At 41.2% G+C, this 16,156-nt stretch overlaps 1 protein-coding gene across 1 annotated transcript; it reads left to right on the plus strand.

The window, feature by feature from the left end:
- Positions 1-978: 978 nt before the first annotated feature.
- Positions 979-15,910, plus strand: HRH4 (histamine receptor H4). The gene is made up of 3 exons (XM_004420991.3): positions 979-1,236; positions 8,410-8,573; positions 14,170-15,910. The coding sequence occupies exons 1-3, from the start codon at positions 1,044-1,046 to the stop codon at positions 14,983-14,985; spliced, it is 1,173 nt and encodes a 390-aa protein (XP_004421048.1). The 5' UTR covers positions 979-1,043; the 3' UTR covers positions 14,986-15,910.
- Positions 15,911-16,156: the final 246 nt, after the last annotated feature.

A 16,156-nucleotide genomic window follows, 5' to 3' on the forward strand; every position in this document is an offset into this window, starting at 1 on the left:
AATTAGCACCATAGAGCCTAGGTGTGTACTTGCTATACCATTTAGGTTTGTGTAAGTACTGCAGGGGAGGAAGAAATTTTCCTCTACCCTTCTAGGTTCTTCTGGCTGGTCTAAGAATTAAATTGATGTGAGACAGATTAATAGGAGAAAAACAAATAAAAGTTTAATAACAGGTATACATGAGAGAATCCCAGGAAAACCGAGTAACTCACCAAAAGGGCCAAAGGCCTCACCTTAAATACCATCCTCAGCTAAAGACAGGAGAAGATGTTGGATGTGGGGAGAGTCAGGGACTTCAAAGGGAAGGAAGGCAATGCACACGTAGGTGAAAAGGAGCAAACATTTGAAAAACAAGTGTTTGGCCACACAGAAACAGAAGAACACAGAAGAGATCCCAACAAACAGGCTTTTTGTTAGGTTCTTCTCTTTCTACCACCTAGTTCATGTTATGCTAAGGTGGTGGCTTGCTTCCTGAGACAGGTTTTTTTATCTGAATTACTTTAGGAAGTTAAAGGGGAGGTAACAAGAGAAACTTTCTGAGTCTTTTGTTTCTTAGAAATAATCAGCTTAAAATAGTCCTCATGTTAAAGAGACATATTTTAGGATTGCAAGTTTTGTTCCTCTTTAGTACGCACTATAATGTTCTCACAATGAAGAAATTGCTCAATGATGCATTTCTCGGAAGTCATCCTTGTCTTTAAGCAGTGCTCAGCACACAACTGTACAATGTATCAATTATATTTTATATGTATTATATAATATTGCTCTATTAATGGGAGATGGATAAATCACATTAAAATGTTTAAGATAAAGCATTTCACTGTATTTTGGAATTACTTTGTCAGTATCAGTTAAAGAGAAACTGTTACCACAAGTTTGCTTTATCAAGAATCAGGAAGTCCTATGAGATAAGCATTAGACTTTGAAAAATGTTGTCATGAGTAGGAGACTATATATTTTAGGTATCCAATTGGAAAACATACTTGTCAGAATTTTCTTGCTGGATTAATTTGCTATATTGAGCTTCTTCATCATTTGATGTGATGTCAGCTACTAATAGCACAATTATTTTGCCACTAAGCACTCGCATCACTTTGGCATTTTTTATGAGCTTACTAGCTTTTGCTATAATGCTAGGAAATGCTGTGGTCATTTTAGCTTTCGTGGTGGACAAAAACCTTAGACACCGAAGTAATTATTTTTTTCTTAACTTGGCCATTTCTGACTTCTTTGTTGGTAAGTTACATATCTTTACTTAAGATAATCTTTTGCAATTATAATTTATTTCTAAAACCTTAAAATGAGCTTTTGTTATTTCAAGGGACTATATGCAGTTGGGGATGATTAAGAACAAAAAGTTCAGGGGAGGCCATATGGCACTTTAGGGGAATGTTATATATATAGAAATCAGGTTTGTAGGGGAATTTTCATCTGAAAACAGTTTGCTTTCTTTTTATAAACTAAAAATCAGTCTAGGATATTCTAAAGTTGTTTTAGTCTAAGCATTATTTGTTTCTGGAGCTATTTTGCTTGTATGTTAGGGTCTATAAGTATTTCTCTTTAAGTAAGCATAGTTTCCTTGGTATCACAGTGTTGGGGTAGTAGGAAATGATATATATGCTGGCAACCAGCACAATCAGAAAATGGGATATTCAGGTCAATTAAACAGTATGGTGAATAGTATTATTTTATGATATGCTACAGAATATTGTAAAATACACCCAACACTAAACTACCTTGCATATAATATGGTATCATAGCATTATATGATTGTAAGAGATCATAGAAATCAAATTAGTCTTTCTTTGAAAACATATACTTTGTAATTTTTACTGCTTCATGATCATCTTTTTTTAAAGAATGCTTATCATAATAAGTAAATGTGCAGATATGTCAGCTGATGATATTGTTTTATAGGAGCTTCTAGTATAATTTAATCTGTCATTGTCTATAGCTACATAAATGCTTGCATTTATGTTAAAATGAAACGAAACTCATATAATACTTAGTTTATTGCCTGGAACACAATGGTTGCTCAACAAATGTTAGTCCCCTTCTCTTTTGATTTCTCTACAGATATGTGTCAACTCAAACCAAAATCACAAATGTTAGTGGAGTACCTACCATGTGTAAGTCTTGTTAGGTACTCAAGTATGATTAGATAATGAGGAGATATATGGAAGACTAGGTTAATCTCTTTCTTCAATAAAGTTCCAATATAGCAGAGTGGGTGAGAGAAGTTAACAAGTGACTATAACAGAATAAAGTGATGTGAGAACCCACACAGACCTACCAAATGCTATGGCACTCAGAGGAGGGAGAAAGCATGTTTGGTTAGTGGGTTCTGGCATCTTAAATGAACTTCCAAGGATGGGTAGAATTTCCATAGGCAGAGATGGAGAGGAGAGGAGTATTGCGAGAATCAGCAAAGACATACTGGTAGAAAATCATTGTGCATGTCTTCCTAAGTGTGAGCTCCAGGCTGGCTGGTGTGCAGGTGGTTGTATGGGAATAGTCGGGGATGGAGTTGGAGTGGTCAAAATCTATATCATGAAGGCCCTTGAATACTAGTGTGAGTATGGCTTGGAGTTTATTCAGCAGGCAATGTGGAGATTTAAAGATTTTTAATGTAGGCGAGTGATTGGATGGATAGAAGCTTCACCTTAGAGACGTCAGAAGTGATGTAGTAGGTGGGAGAAGCAGAAGCATTGTTTCAGAGACAATCCTGCAGCAATGGAAGCAGAAGTCATGTGGTAAGGCTCTGAGCTAGGGTGAGGGTGGAAAGGAAGTTCGGGAGGCAGAGCTGCAAGAGTGGAGTTAGGCGGGAGAGAGAGAAAAGATGAGTTAGAGTTTGGGTTCTGGGGACTAAGTAAAGTATGGCACTATTAATAGAAATAGGGAGCATTTTGGGAGGGCAGCTTATGCTTTTGATGTTGCATTGATAAAAAGTTCTGGAGGAAAGGAAACTTCTAGCTGGAGAGAATGAGTCCAGCATAGAAGTCACAGCATTGGAGTCATGGTATAGAAATTACAGGGTCACAGATAAAGGCAGCTAACCAATATAGAAGTATTTAAAAAAGCAACAATCTTCCCATCTCTCTCCTCAATGCTGCCCCTCCAGGTAACCAACATTAACAACTCGATGTAGATCTTCCCACATCATTCTCTGTGCTCACATAAACACATATAAACATATGAGTACATTTATGTGAACATTGAGACTATTCTGCTGATAACATGCTTATCCCTCTCCTTCTTCTTCACAGAACTGTACAACTTTTACATGACACTCAGCACTTAAAGTCGATCATGTATTTTGACTAACCAAAGAGAGTGAGGCCCTGAATACCTGGTGGTAGGGAGTTATGGGGTAAAACTATCCAACTGAGAGAGCCTGAGGCCTGAAGCTCTTGAACCAGGATGGTTCCAGATAAGAATGAATTGTTTCCATGTATGGCCCGATGTCGGCATCATGGCAGCCACATCATCGTGGGCTTCAGCACCACAACATACAGATGTGGCTCATCTTTGAGAAATGGCCCTGTAGCTGTCGTTATTCAGGAGTCCTGGTGGTCCCCCTTCATCACAGGTGGATGGGAAAAGAAACGAGTTTGCTCCAGATAAGGGCAGTCAGACACGGGTCAGGATCCCTGTTAGTCTGCCAGTCTCATCCTTCACATTTCCCCTGCCCCCTGCCAGCTTCATCCAGAGGACCACTTATTTAACACAATATTTGCCACAACAACACAGGAATTATGACGGTCTCTGAGAGTTTTTTGTAAGAAGGTCTGAGTTTTGTGTCAACAGTTTTCTTTCTCCTTTGCCATGCTCGGAAGTGTCCCTTTCACCTCTGAGGCTGGAGACCTCCTGGTGGTGGTGGTGGGCCGGAGCAGAGCTCATGAGAGGTTTTCTGTAGCCGTAAGCCAGCGATTCTCAATGTTTGGGATCGTGAGACCTAGAGGTCCAGAACCACGTGATGATGGCAGGGCAGATAGGAGCATCACATGTGCTCGGTACTGTGGGCTTTCTGGCCAAATGCCCTCTTCTCACAGGTTTCAGAACTGGCCTCTTGTAGAGAATCTAGATTTGTGGTACCTGAGTAGCTTCCCGGGATGAATTTAGTGTTGAAAAGCAAAAATTGAGGAAAAATTCCAGAGCCACCTAATATCTTATTTGTACACATTTCAGGAAAAAAATATACTGTCTATATCTATATTGATATCTATAAAATTGGTATTATGTGACCAATGTTTCCATCTCTGGGTACCTTCTTCACATCCACATGCTGTGTGGGCATTTATGGCCTACATGACCTTGTGATAGAGGGTCCAGACAGGATCTCCAAGGGCTGAAGATGGTTGCTGCCGACAGAGCCTGAACCACGTTTTCAGGATGGCAACGTTTATCTTTAGTACCTTCATGCCCCAGTTCAGGACTTTTCTCTTTCCCTTTGTATTAGTCAGCTCAGGTTGCCACAATAAAATACCACTGACTGGGTGATTTAAACAACAGCAATTTACTTTCTCACAGTTCTGGAGGCTGGGAAGTCCCAGATCAAGGTGCTGGATGATTTGGTTCCTGGGAAGGGCCCTCTCCCTGGTTTGTAGATGGCCGCCTTCTTGCTGAGTCCTCACATGGCCTTTCCTCTGAGTGTGCATGGAGAGAGAGCGAGCCAGTGAGCTCTCTGGTGTCTCTTCTTATAAGGACACTAATTCTATTGGATCAGGGCCCCATCCTTATGATTTCTTTTAACTTTAATTACCTCCTTATAGGCACTATCTCCAAATACAGCCACACTGAGGGTTAGGACTTCAACATATGAATTTTGGGGGGACACAAACATTCTCTATACATTCTCTATACACTCACTGTCATCCACACATCCCTCTGTTGGCCCAAAGAATTCACTGGGACTTTTAGCTCTCCCCACCTTTTGATTGCCATTTTATCATGGAAGGTATAACTTGCTGGCGGGGCTTCAGAAAGAAGAGGTGATACCAGACTGGTGGCAATTTTAAAGCAAGCTGGGTTTCCCTGTCCTCAACTATTCATTCATCCAATAATGGTTTATTCTGAACCAGGCACTCTTTGAGGTGCTGGGGATATGGCAGTACAGACAAAAATCCCAGCCCTCATGGTGCTTCTCTTTCTACTGGGAGTGGGGGTGGGGAGAGAGACAATAAACAATAAAAATAAACAAAATTACATGGTATTTTAGAAAGTGATTGTTGCTATTGAGAAAAACATAGCAGGGATGAGGGAGAGGAAATGTGTTGGAGGTGGCGGTTGCAATTTTAAACTTTGGGGATGAGGCTCACTGAGAAAGATTCCTTTGAGCAAACATAAGACACTTTCTGGGGGAAGAGCATTTCATGCCCAGGAACAAAGGCAAGGATCTGAGGGGGGAGGGTGGGTGGTGTATTTGAGGCTGGAGGGACTGGAGTGGAGTGAATGAGGGGTGGAGGGAGTAGCAAGAGGTGAGACCCGAGAGGTAGGGGTCGGGCTGGGGTGGGCAAGTCTCCTAGGCTCTCACAGGGCGCTTCTCTTCCTCCTTCCCTTCTTTCTCTCCTCCCCCTGTTCCTTCGCCTCCTTTTTTTCCCTTCACTACCTTTTAATATAGTCTGTTTTCTCTCAGGTTTTCCCCTCCTTGATCAGTCCTGCCACAGGCTTATTGTTCTTTTCAAGGAACTGGCTCTTAGTTTTACTCATCAAGTCCATTTGCTCCAGAAGCGTGACTCCAGGGTGGAAGTTGTAGAAACACCTAGGTGTGGGTATAGCCTAGAAATATTTCAGATGCATGGTTTTTGAAACTCCTTTGGAATGAGCGACAAACATCTCTACCACTCAAGACAGAAAAACTGAGCATGACATTTGTACTAATATGTCATGTAGAACACAAGGCGACAGGAGGGTTTCGTTAAAGCCCAAGGGATAGACTAGAGCCTGTTTTAAGCTAACTGCTATTTTAAGCAGCTCTTAAGGTTTCAAAGACACCCTTCCTTTTTCATCTAATTCAGAAAGTAACTGGGAAAGATGATTTTACTCTCTTCCCTCCCTTTAACCTTTAAGTCAGTGGTGTCCATAATGCAAATGATTATTGTCATTGCACTCTCATTTCTCATTCTGTGGAGGAAATGAGTGTGTGTGTGGAAAAATACTCATATTGGGAACTTTGGAAGCCACAAATCTCAGCCAAAATATAATAAATGTGTCTGTGTTTAAGATACTTTGATTTATCTCAGGCCTATTTTATACTGGGGGTGTGCACACATGCGCTCATGCAACTTTCAGATGGAGGGCACCATAAGAAAGCTTACTTATTGTTAAAAATAAAATTGAGGGGCCAGCTCAGTAGTGTAGTGGTTTGGCTCATGTGATCCACTTCAACGGCCCAGGGTTCACAGGTTCAGATCCCAGGTGTGGACTTGTGCACTGCTTATGAAGCCATGCTGAGGCAGGTGTCCCACATATAAAGTAGAGGAAGTTGGGCGTGGATGTTAGCCCAGGGCTAATCTTCCTCACCAAAAAAAAGAAAAAAAATTGAAACATAAAACAAGCAGGCAATTTGAACTGCATGTAAGAACTGACCACATCGTCTCTATGGTGACTTGCCTCTTGTGTTTGTATGTAAGCCTAGATACTAAGTTCTGCATTCCCTTTCGCTGGTCCTCAAGCCACACCATTAAATCCTCATGTCGTCAGGTGTGGGGAGAATGCAGGGTTCCCTCCGTCCTTCCTTTCCCTTTCTTTTACCTTTATTATTGTTCTTCATGATAGACTAACTTGGTTCTCATATGAAAATTGGGAATTCCTGACAAATGCCTGATAAAATACGAAGATACTCGACAAAATAAGATTTCATTTAAGCTTCCACTTAATAGATTATGTTCTCAGTGAGTAGTGCCACCTGTCTGAAATGTCAATGCAATTAAAAACTCCTGCAAAGCTGAAGGAAACGTGCCCCATTTAGTTGTTTTTCACAGTTAAGCAGTTTCTGTGCTGAGCTAAATCACTTATGTATTTGCTCATTCAGTGAAGGGTAGTGGTTATTAAAGTCAGGAGTTCTGAAATCACATTGTCTGGTTTCAAATCCAATCTTTCACTTACTAGCCGAGTGGACCTTGGACTAATTATGTCTCCTTTTTGAGCTTCGGGTTCTTTATCTGCTAACTCAGCATGGTCCCTACCTCACAAAGTTTCTGTGAGGTCAAATGAGATGAGATATGTGATGCATTTTACAATTGAGTATAATGTGGCCAGCCTTGGTGGTCTAGTGGTTAAGATTTGCTGCCCCGGCCTGGGGTTCGTTTCTGGTCAGGGAACCACATGACTCGTCTGTAGGCTGTCGTACTGTGGCAGCTGTGTGTTGTTGTGATGCTAAAAGAAATGCCTCCAGCGTTTCAAATATGAGCAGGGTCACCCATGATGGACAGGTTTCCCTGGAGCTCCCCGACTAAGACAGACTAGGAAGAAGGACCTGCCCACCCACTTCTGAAAAAATTGGCCATGAAAACCCTATGAACAGTAGCAGAGCATTTTCTGCTATAGTGCTGGAAGGTGAGAAGATGGCCCAAAAAGGGTAGGGTTCTGCTCTGCTGTACACAGGGTCGCTGGGAGTTGGAATCCACTTGACAGCACTAACGACAAATATGTAACGTGCATAGCACAACACCTGGCATATGGTAATTGCACAATGCATATCAGCTGTTATGAATTTATTTAAGTTGAAGGTGCAAGCCATTGGTCAACTCTAGATGTTGTGAGAAATACAAAGATTGACTTACAACGTGGTCCCAGTCCTCAGGAGACACAAGTTAAAAGATGATGAAGGTATCAAGTAGAATGTGTTTGTGCATGAGAGAGGGAGAGAGGAGCAAAGTGCCAGGAGAGTGCAGGTGACAGAGGGGTGACTTCTGCCAAGGAAGTTCCAAGAAAGATGACAAGGAGGAAGTCATTTTTTGAGCTGAGTGCAGAGTGAGAAGGAAGTAAATAAACCTTTCTGTAGAAGAGGGGAGGACATTCTAGAAAGAAAGAATGACGTTGGCAAAGGCAAAGAGAAGTGAAAATGTGGGATGTGTTTGGGGAAGGATGGCCCATCCTGTTTGGGTTGGATCATGAACATAAGGATGATTTGTGCTGTATATGGCTGGAAATACAGGTTGGGACTTGAACTTAATTTGGAAAGTAATAAAGAGCCATTGAAGGTACTATGTTCATGACAGCTATCATAAAAATGGTATTTAAAAAGTGTGTAGGGAATCCTGAGTTTGTTGATGAAATATCATGAATATCTAAATTATAATCAAGCCATTTGTGATCACTTCAGATACGTCATTGTTTTGTGTACCTATACCTCTTGGTATTCATTAATATGTGCTATTTTTTTACCCTTAATTTTTCTCTGTACAGGTGTGATCTCCATTCCTTTGTACATCCCTCACACGATGTTTGACTGGAACTTTGGGAATAAAATCTGTGCATTATGGCTCATTATTGACTATGTTTTGTGCACAGCATCTGTGTATAACATTGTGCTCATCAGCTATGATCGATACCAGTCAGTCTCAAATGCTGTAAGTCAAAACATTAATTTATCTTCCTTAGAAGATTATGTACTTGTAGATTTTGGGTCTTCAAGCAAAAATTTTTTTGAGTATAATTTGTTGTTTTATCGACAAACCTTAGAGGATCCTGATTATCCTTTTGTTATCTGGCACAAAGTTCTTATTGGCCCTTAGTGAGCATTTTCTGTGTGTAATTTGGATAAGTCACTTCCCTATGTGCCACTAAAATGGGAAGGCGTCAGAGAAAATCCAAGGAAAGTTGTCAGAAGTGGTGCACTGAGTCTGTAATAGGTCAGATATACGTGAGGTTCACAGTGGGTTTATCAGTTCCACTCCTCAGACAAATTGAGACCTGAATTTTTTCCTCAGGATGAAACTTGGTGGGCAAGTAGAAAGACTCCCAGACTTTTGAATGCCATGAGAAAATCAATTTTGAATGGCCAAAGGAAAAGACAATATACAGGGAAGATACAGGTTATACGGTGTGACCAACCAGAAAAATCAAGTCCCCGTACGAGTTTAGGACCCACTCCAAGAAAGTCTGAACTTACCCAAGATTTGGAATAGCCTCTCAACAAGTTAGTGACAATTCCGACGCAAGCTAAATTTATCAACATTAGAACAAAAGAGAAAGCCAGGTTGATGTAAGTAAGGATAAGGGTGAAAAGGGGCCGTAGATAAATGGGGCAGTGATCTGAAATTCTTGAGATCTAGATGGCAAACTTCCTTCACTTCTGAGTCCCAGGGACCCAAATCTTTGGGAGACTTCTGTGTCATAGAGATTTTGCTAAGTGCTAAGATACAGAAATGAATCAGCAGAGTTTCCATTTTTGAGGAGCACAATAGTCTGATGTGGAGACAGATCCATAAACAAATGAGTCCAGTACAATGGACTAAGTGCAGTGCTCGAGTTGCGAGAGGATGGTGACAGCTGTGGCCTGGGAGGGCTGTGCTGCCTGGAGGCAGACAGGATTGGGAGGATATATTAGATAAGGCAAGGATAAACTGCTGTAACAAAGAGACTCCAAAATGCCGAGGCTCAAACAAGATAGAAGTTTATTTTTCTCTCAAAGAACAGTCCAGGAAAGGTGGAAGGCTGTGCTCCAGGAACTCATCCAGGGACCCAAGCTAACGGGGTGGTTCTGCATCCTCTAGGGCAGAGATCAGCAAACTTTTACTATCAGGGGCCAGATAGTAAATATTTTTGGCTTTGCAGGGCTTATGGTCTCAATTGCAACTGCTTAAATCTGCTGTTATAGCACAAAAACAGCCATAGATAATTTGTTAAAAAAAACAAAAGGGAGCCAGCCCTGATTGTCTAGTGGCTCAAGTTCAGTGCTCTCACTGCTTCGGCAGCCTGGATTCTCTTCCTGGTAGTGGAACCACACCACCTGTCAGTTGCCATGCTGTGGTGGCGGTTCACATAGAAGAACTAGAAGGACTTACAACTAGGGTATACAACCATGCAGCGGGGCTTTGGGGAGAGGAAAAAAAAAACAGGAAGTTTGGCAACAGATGTTAGCGCAGGGTGAATCCTTCCCTGCAAAAAATAAAAAGAAAGAAATGCTTATACTAAAATGGTATTTCTCACTCCAGGCTGAAAAAAAAAAAAAAGAACTTCATTGTGTTCTAATAAAACTTTATTCATCCAGCCATGCAGACCATATTAGTTCCATGGACAGTAGTTTGCTGACCTCTGCTCTAGGTCATTATCCTCATCTGCAAGGTTAAAGTCAGGTTGTTATCACTCCAAGTTTTAGACTGGAAGGGCAAAGGGGAGAAGTCCAGGGCAAGGGATTTTCTTTTAACCAAGTAGTGCAGAATCACACCATGATTCCTACTCACATTTTATTGGTGAAACTTAGTCACATGGTCCCACCTTGCCACGAGGGAAGCTGGGAAATGTGGTCTTTAGCTGAGCCACCATATTGCCAGGAAGAAGGGGAGAATGGATGTAGCAGGACAGCCAGCCATCTCCACCACTTGGCATTGGATGCTTCATTGGCACCAGAGTCCGCTGTAGTTCATACTGGACAAACTATGGAGAGAGTACAGATCAGTGTGGATTAGCAATTCAGATGCTTATAATCTCATGTTTTTCAAACTGTAGGTCTTGACCCATTATTGAGCCATGAAATCAGGATTTGTGACCAGTTGCTTTTTTTTTCCATAAAAAAACACAGAAAGGAGCATAATAGAATAGAATAAAAAAATTAAAGTATAAAATATCAGAGTACCTTGCACATAATAAAGATAAGTATTGTTTTATGAATACTTTTGTCTGTATACCTGTAAAAGGTATTTCTTACTTTAGGTCACAGTCAAAATGTTTGAAAAACAGTGCTCTAATTCATAATCTTTCCCATTTATACTTTAAAATTTTCCTTTCTTTCTGGGTTACTATTTCTTTTTAATCTCCACTGGATGTTCCCAGGACTTCCTTCACTGAATGTCCAAGCTCTCGCGTCTACCTGAGGTTTCTGGGAAGGTAAGAGACAGCTTGCCCAGTTAGAAAAAGTGCTTAGGAATTGCAGAGAGATGAGGAGTGATGTCCAGGGAGAAAATGGGTGGGTTTATTGCCTGGTCTTGTCCTGAGGAATTTCCCCGGCAATGCAGGCTGCAGAGTTGATGAGAGCTGTGTCAGCTGGATCCCAGGTCCCCAGTACCTAGCACAGAGTTAAGTGTGTGAGAAGCGCTCCACACGAGTGCATGAGTGCTCGAAGGGGGCGCTCAGCCTGCACTCGCAGCTCTGCTGGCTAAGAGGTCCAACAGAGCTGTGTGAGCCAGAAGGAAGCCTTCGAAGACCGGGAGCTCGGAGGAGGTGGTCCTGGGGAAGCTGGGCTCTTGCTGTAGCTGAAAGCAGAGGAGAGTGTGATAGGGCAGGGTGGTGGGCTGGGCCTGGGAAATAGAAATCTGACAATAATTTGGAAAAGGAAGGCTCAATGCAGCTGGCAGTGCATGACTACAGTGTTTAGACAAGTTTTCTGGACAGGTAAATTCCACGTGGCTGAAGCAAAAGTGGGAAGGGGAAAGCAGAACAGCATAGCTGGAGAGAAGGGAATTGAAATGTTCTCAGAATTAAGATAGTAAGTGGAGAGGATTTTTTCACCTGCAGATGATGGAAGAAGTTTGACAGTAAAATCAAGAGGATGAAAAATATTGTTGAGGGAGGACTAGCTAGTTTCCTAGGACTGCTGTACAAAGTACCACAAATGGGGTGGATTAAAACAACAGAAATTTGAATACATTTCAGTTCTGGAGGCTAGAAGTCCAAAATCAAGGTGTAGACAGGGGCCTGCTGTCTCTGAGGACTCTAGGGGGGTCTGTTCCATGCTTTTCTCTCAGCTTCTGGTATTGCAGCCATGCATCACTCCAGTCTCTGCCTCCATCGTCACATGGTGTTCTCCCTGTGTGTCTCTGTCTTTTCTCATAAGGACACCAGTCATATTGGATTAGGGCTCACTCTAATTGAATATGACCTCATCTTACCTTGATTACATCTGCAAAGACCTTATTTGCAAATGAGGTCACATTCATAGGTACTAGGTATTAGGACTTCAACGTATCTTTTTGGAGGACACAATTCTACCCACACCAGGCACATAGAATGGCTCTGCAATCTCATGTCATTTTTAACACCAGCAAGTTCCAGGACCTGCTCTGTCTCACAAAAGAAACTTGATTGACAGAATGTTTGGATATCTTATTGGGGCAGGGAAGGAAGCAGGGTAAGAGGCAATATCCTGAACCATAGACATATTCTGTAGTGGGTGGGACCTGGGCTACTGATTGATTTCAGGGAGGCCACTCCAACTGGCCTGGTCCTGGGCCTGGATGCAAGCGATGCTTGAGCTGTCTATCTGTCAAAAGTGCTACCCAAAGAAGAAGAGATTGGCATCATCTTCTCAATTCCCTTGGATGTCCATCATCCCATTTGACCTTATGCATAATAGAAAAGAGATCACTTTTCAGCATATTGCATCATGTCATTACAAAGGTTGAACAGAACAGTTAAAAAACTAAATGCAGTTTTATGACCATCTGGGTATTGTTACCATCTTCATAATAATTAGATTTAGTGCAAGAGATGTATTAATTAATGGTGTGAGAAGCAGAAGGCAAAAAAGCTTATTGTATAGGGAAGCTTGTGGTCAGCACCATATGCATTTTAGCTTAGCCTCAGAAATACCAGTAATTTTGAAAAGAAAAATCCATTTCCCTGAAGTTTTAAAAATAACTTAGTTTTTCTAAACCAACCTCTAGCCAATTGGTGAGCCCTTCCCATTATGTACAATCCATCAAAGAAAGAGAGTGCTGGGTAATGTTACACCCTTTTAATAAAAATGAGAAAACACTCTAGAGCAAGACTTAAAAACTCACAGAGAAAATAGTACATGAGAGATGGTAAAAAAGGAGGCATATTCCATTTCATGGGTAGATCATTTCCTTTTCCTCAAGTAAGGAAATCAGAGAAATATGGAACATCTGAGCTGGAAGGAACCTTGCTGATCAAAAAGAGGTTCAGAGAGGTTGTCTGTTCCAGGTCCCCTTAAAAAATTCTTAGTTCATACACTTGTCCTGCATGTAAGGTGGTTGGTCTTGGGCATCTTTAGATTTCTTATTGAAGATAGTCTTAAAGATTTCAGGATCTATCAAAGATCATGGGTCGTGTGATACGAGAGCAATCCTCACTTATAAAATTTCATTTTCCCTTATAGAAGACTATCCTTGTGACCAAGCAGACCTAGAACATTCTTCACTCTTAAAAAAGACTGTGGCACTCGCCATAGCCACGTCTCTCAAAGTGGGTGGCTTTGCACCATTTTTGTCTGGTGGAAACATTTATAGAAAGAAAGGATTTGGTAATGTTCAATAACACTGTGGTATCTCTCCATAGTTGGTTTAAACTTCTTTCTTTTTGTGTTTCATCTTCCGGGAGTAATGTAAGAGTTCTTCGTTCTCTTTTTGACCTCACCTTGAAGTCTCAGCATAAACTACAGAGTAGATTCTTCCTGAATATTGGAATCAGAAAAGCCAGTGGCTTTAAAACTTTGTTGACTGTGACTACAGTGAGAAATGCTTTTTACACTGTGATTCAGTATACGTGTTTCTTTCTATGTATATCTATACTCCCAAAGCAAAAGTTTCATCAAACAATATATACATTTGCGATGTGCGATGCATTCTGACATTGACTATTCCATTTCATTAAAAAAAAAAATGCTGCTCATGATCCAGCCAGCAGATTAAGAAACACTGTGAAAAGGCGCACCCAGTTTCGGTTGCTTAATAGTTCAGATTAGTGTCTGTGGTCTAGGACAAATTGCTTTCTTATTTTAGATATTGACCTTGACATTTTCTATAGTGTCAGAGGTTTACCCTTGAAGGTTATAGTCTTCCCCTTGAAAAGTACCAAGAAGGTCTACATCTTGGCCCAGGCTCCACTGAAATTGAACCCTCTGTCCTGGCCCACATCATGTTACCCAGGTCCAGTTAAATATCCCCACCTCTTGCATATGGTCGAAATTCCTGAGGGCTTATTGTATGGTTTGTGCAGTCAACACATGTTCATTATATTGAAAATAATTTATTTGGTCTCTTTTAGATATCTTACAGAGCTCAACACACTGGGATCTTGAAGATCGTGGCTCTGATGGTGGCTGTCTGGGTGTTGGCCTTTTTAGTGCATGGGCCAATAATTCTAGTTTCAGAGTCTTGGAAGAATGAGAAGAAAGATTGTGAACCTGGATTCTTTTCAGAATGGTATATCCTTGCCATCACGTCATTCTTGGAATTCCTCCTTCCCGTCTTCTCAGTGGCTTATTTCAATATATATATTTACTGGAGACTATGGAAGCGTAGTAATCTAAGCAGGTGGCAAAGTGGTGCTGGACTCACTGCTTCTGTCTCTTCCAGTAACTGGGGACGCTCATTCAGTTCTAGACTGTTTTCAAGAACTTCTCTTCCTGAACCGAAGGAAGGGGAGGAAGCAGCGGCGTCCTTTCGTTCCAAGAGACAGAGCAGTCTCCTGTTTTCTTTAAGAACTCAGAAGAATAGGAGCATAACTGCTTCCAAAACGGGTTCCCTCTCCCAATCAGATTCCCTAGTTCTTCACCGAAGGGAACATCTTGAACTGCTCAGAGCCAGGAAATTAGCCAAGTCACTGGCCATTCTCTTAGGTGTTTTTGTCATTTGCTGGGCTCCCTATTCTCTGTTCACAATTGTTCGTTCAATTTACCCCCCAGATCAGCGTCCTGAAACAATTGTGTATGAAATCACATTTTGGCTTCAGTGGTTCAATTCCGTTGTCAATCCTATTTTGTATCCATTGTGTCACAAGAGTTTTCAGAAGGCTTTCTGGAAAATACTTTGTAGGAAAAAGCAACCCATATCATCACACAATCAGTCAATGTCCTCTTAAAGATAATTTTATTGCTTACATAAATTTTAGTCTTAATCTCACCGAAATGAATTTGATCTGGCATTCATCTTGCCCTTTCCATTCTACCAGAAAAGTTCATAAAATCATAAGACTTGAAAACTTAAAAAAACACGGAACCTGGAAGTCAGTGGAAAATTATTCCAGTGAATAATAATAGTATAATTATAAATTGACAATTACATTTTTGTAAACTCATAGCCAAAATAACAGCATAATTACAAATTGGCAATAATGTCTTTGTAACCTCATAGCCACGAAAGCACTGTATTTTTCTTAGTCATCACCTCTTCCTTCTCCTGTAGATCTTTATACAACGATTGTGAAAGTCAAAAGTTTTTGTTTTCTTCCTGTGTTCAGTGTTTGCTACAGTTTTAAGCGAATTTCCCTTTTTATTTTATAGTGATGCAAAGTTGTCAAGTTTTAAACTCATTCCCTAAAGTATACAATAGAAAAAAGAGCTATATTGCCCTCTTTGCTGGGAGTGGACAACTCTGTAATGATCAGTGGGCAGGCGAGTTGGCCTTTGAGTTGGCAGGAGCAGCGAGTTATGGTGCCCAGGAAGAGCAGAGTGCGTGTGTACTTCCAGACTCCATATTCCTGATCCCGGAAGAGAAGGAAGTGTGGGATGCTGGAGGAAAGAGCAGGTAACCACAGTTCTCAGAGTTCCTCAGTGAAGTCATGTTGAAGGCCCAGCAATCTAGGACGGGAGGGTGAAGGACAGGCAACAGTCACCAGTGGGTTGAAAGGATGGCTTTCTCTATTCCTTCCTGCCTCCTTCCCTTCTCCCAACTTCCACATCGGCTAAAACTCCTCTGTGAGGAAATACAGAAGAAAGAGAAAGGCTAAGAAATGGAGAGAGGACTATATGATTAAACCTGATGTACCTGGTGTAACATTCTCATAACCAGTAGGTGTCAATAATTATTAGTAAAATATTGGTGTGTTTACTTGATGTCTCTAACTCGTGTGCCCAATCATTTACACTGCAATGCTGAGTGATTCTTTACTATGCAGTTAGTGTAGATTATACCTTACTGACGAGTCACATTTTATTAGTCTGATGACATTTTATTCTTTTCATCATTGTTAATTGTTCTTTTTCCCCAGTGTTCTTTGCCTGTCTTTGTCATAACATTTCATTTTGGTCTCT

This window comes from Ceratotherium simum, chromosome 14 (assembly GCF_057802395.1).
Source record: "Ceratotherium simum simum isolate JZ-2026a chromosome 14, ASM5780239v1, whole genome shotgun sequence".
NCBI classification, from domain to species: domain Eukaryota; kingdom Metazoa; phylum Chordata; class Mammalia; order Perissodactyla; family Rhinocerotidae; genus Ceratotherium; species Ceratotherium simum.

What these genes read in the sequence shown, in the direction of transcription:
- HRH4 (XM_004420991.3), top strand. Translation starts at nt 1,044, where the DNA reads ATGTCAGCTACTAATAGCACAATTATTTTGCCACTAAGCACTCGCATC. An exon ending in CATTTCTGACTTCTTTGTTG is followed by an intron (nt 1,237 to 8,409) that starts GTAAGTTACATA and finishes TTCTCTGTACAG; the next exon opens with GTGTGATCTCCATTCCTTTG. An exon ending in ACCAGTCAGTCTCAAATGCT is followed by an intron (nt 8,574 to 14,169) that starts GTAAGTCAAAAC and finishes GGTCTCTTTTAG; the next exon opens with ATATCTTACAGAGCTCAACA.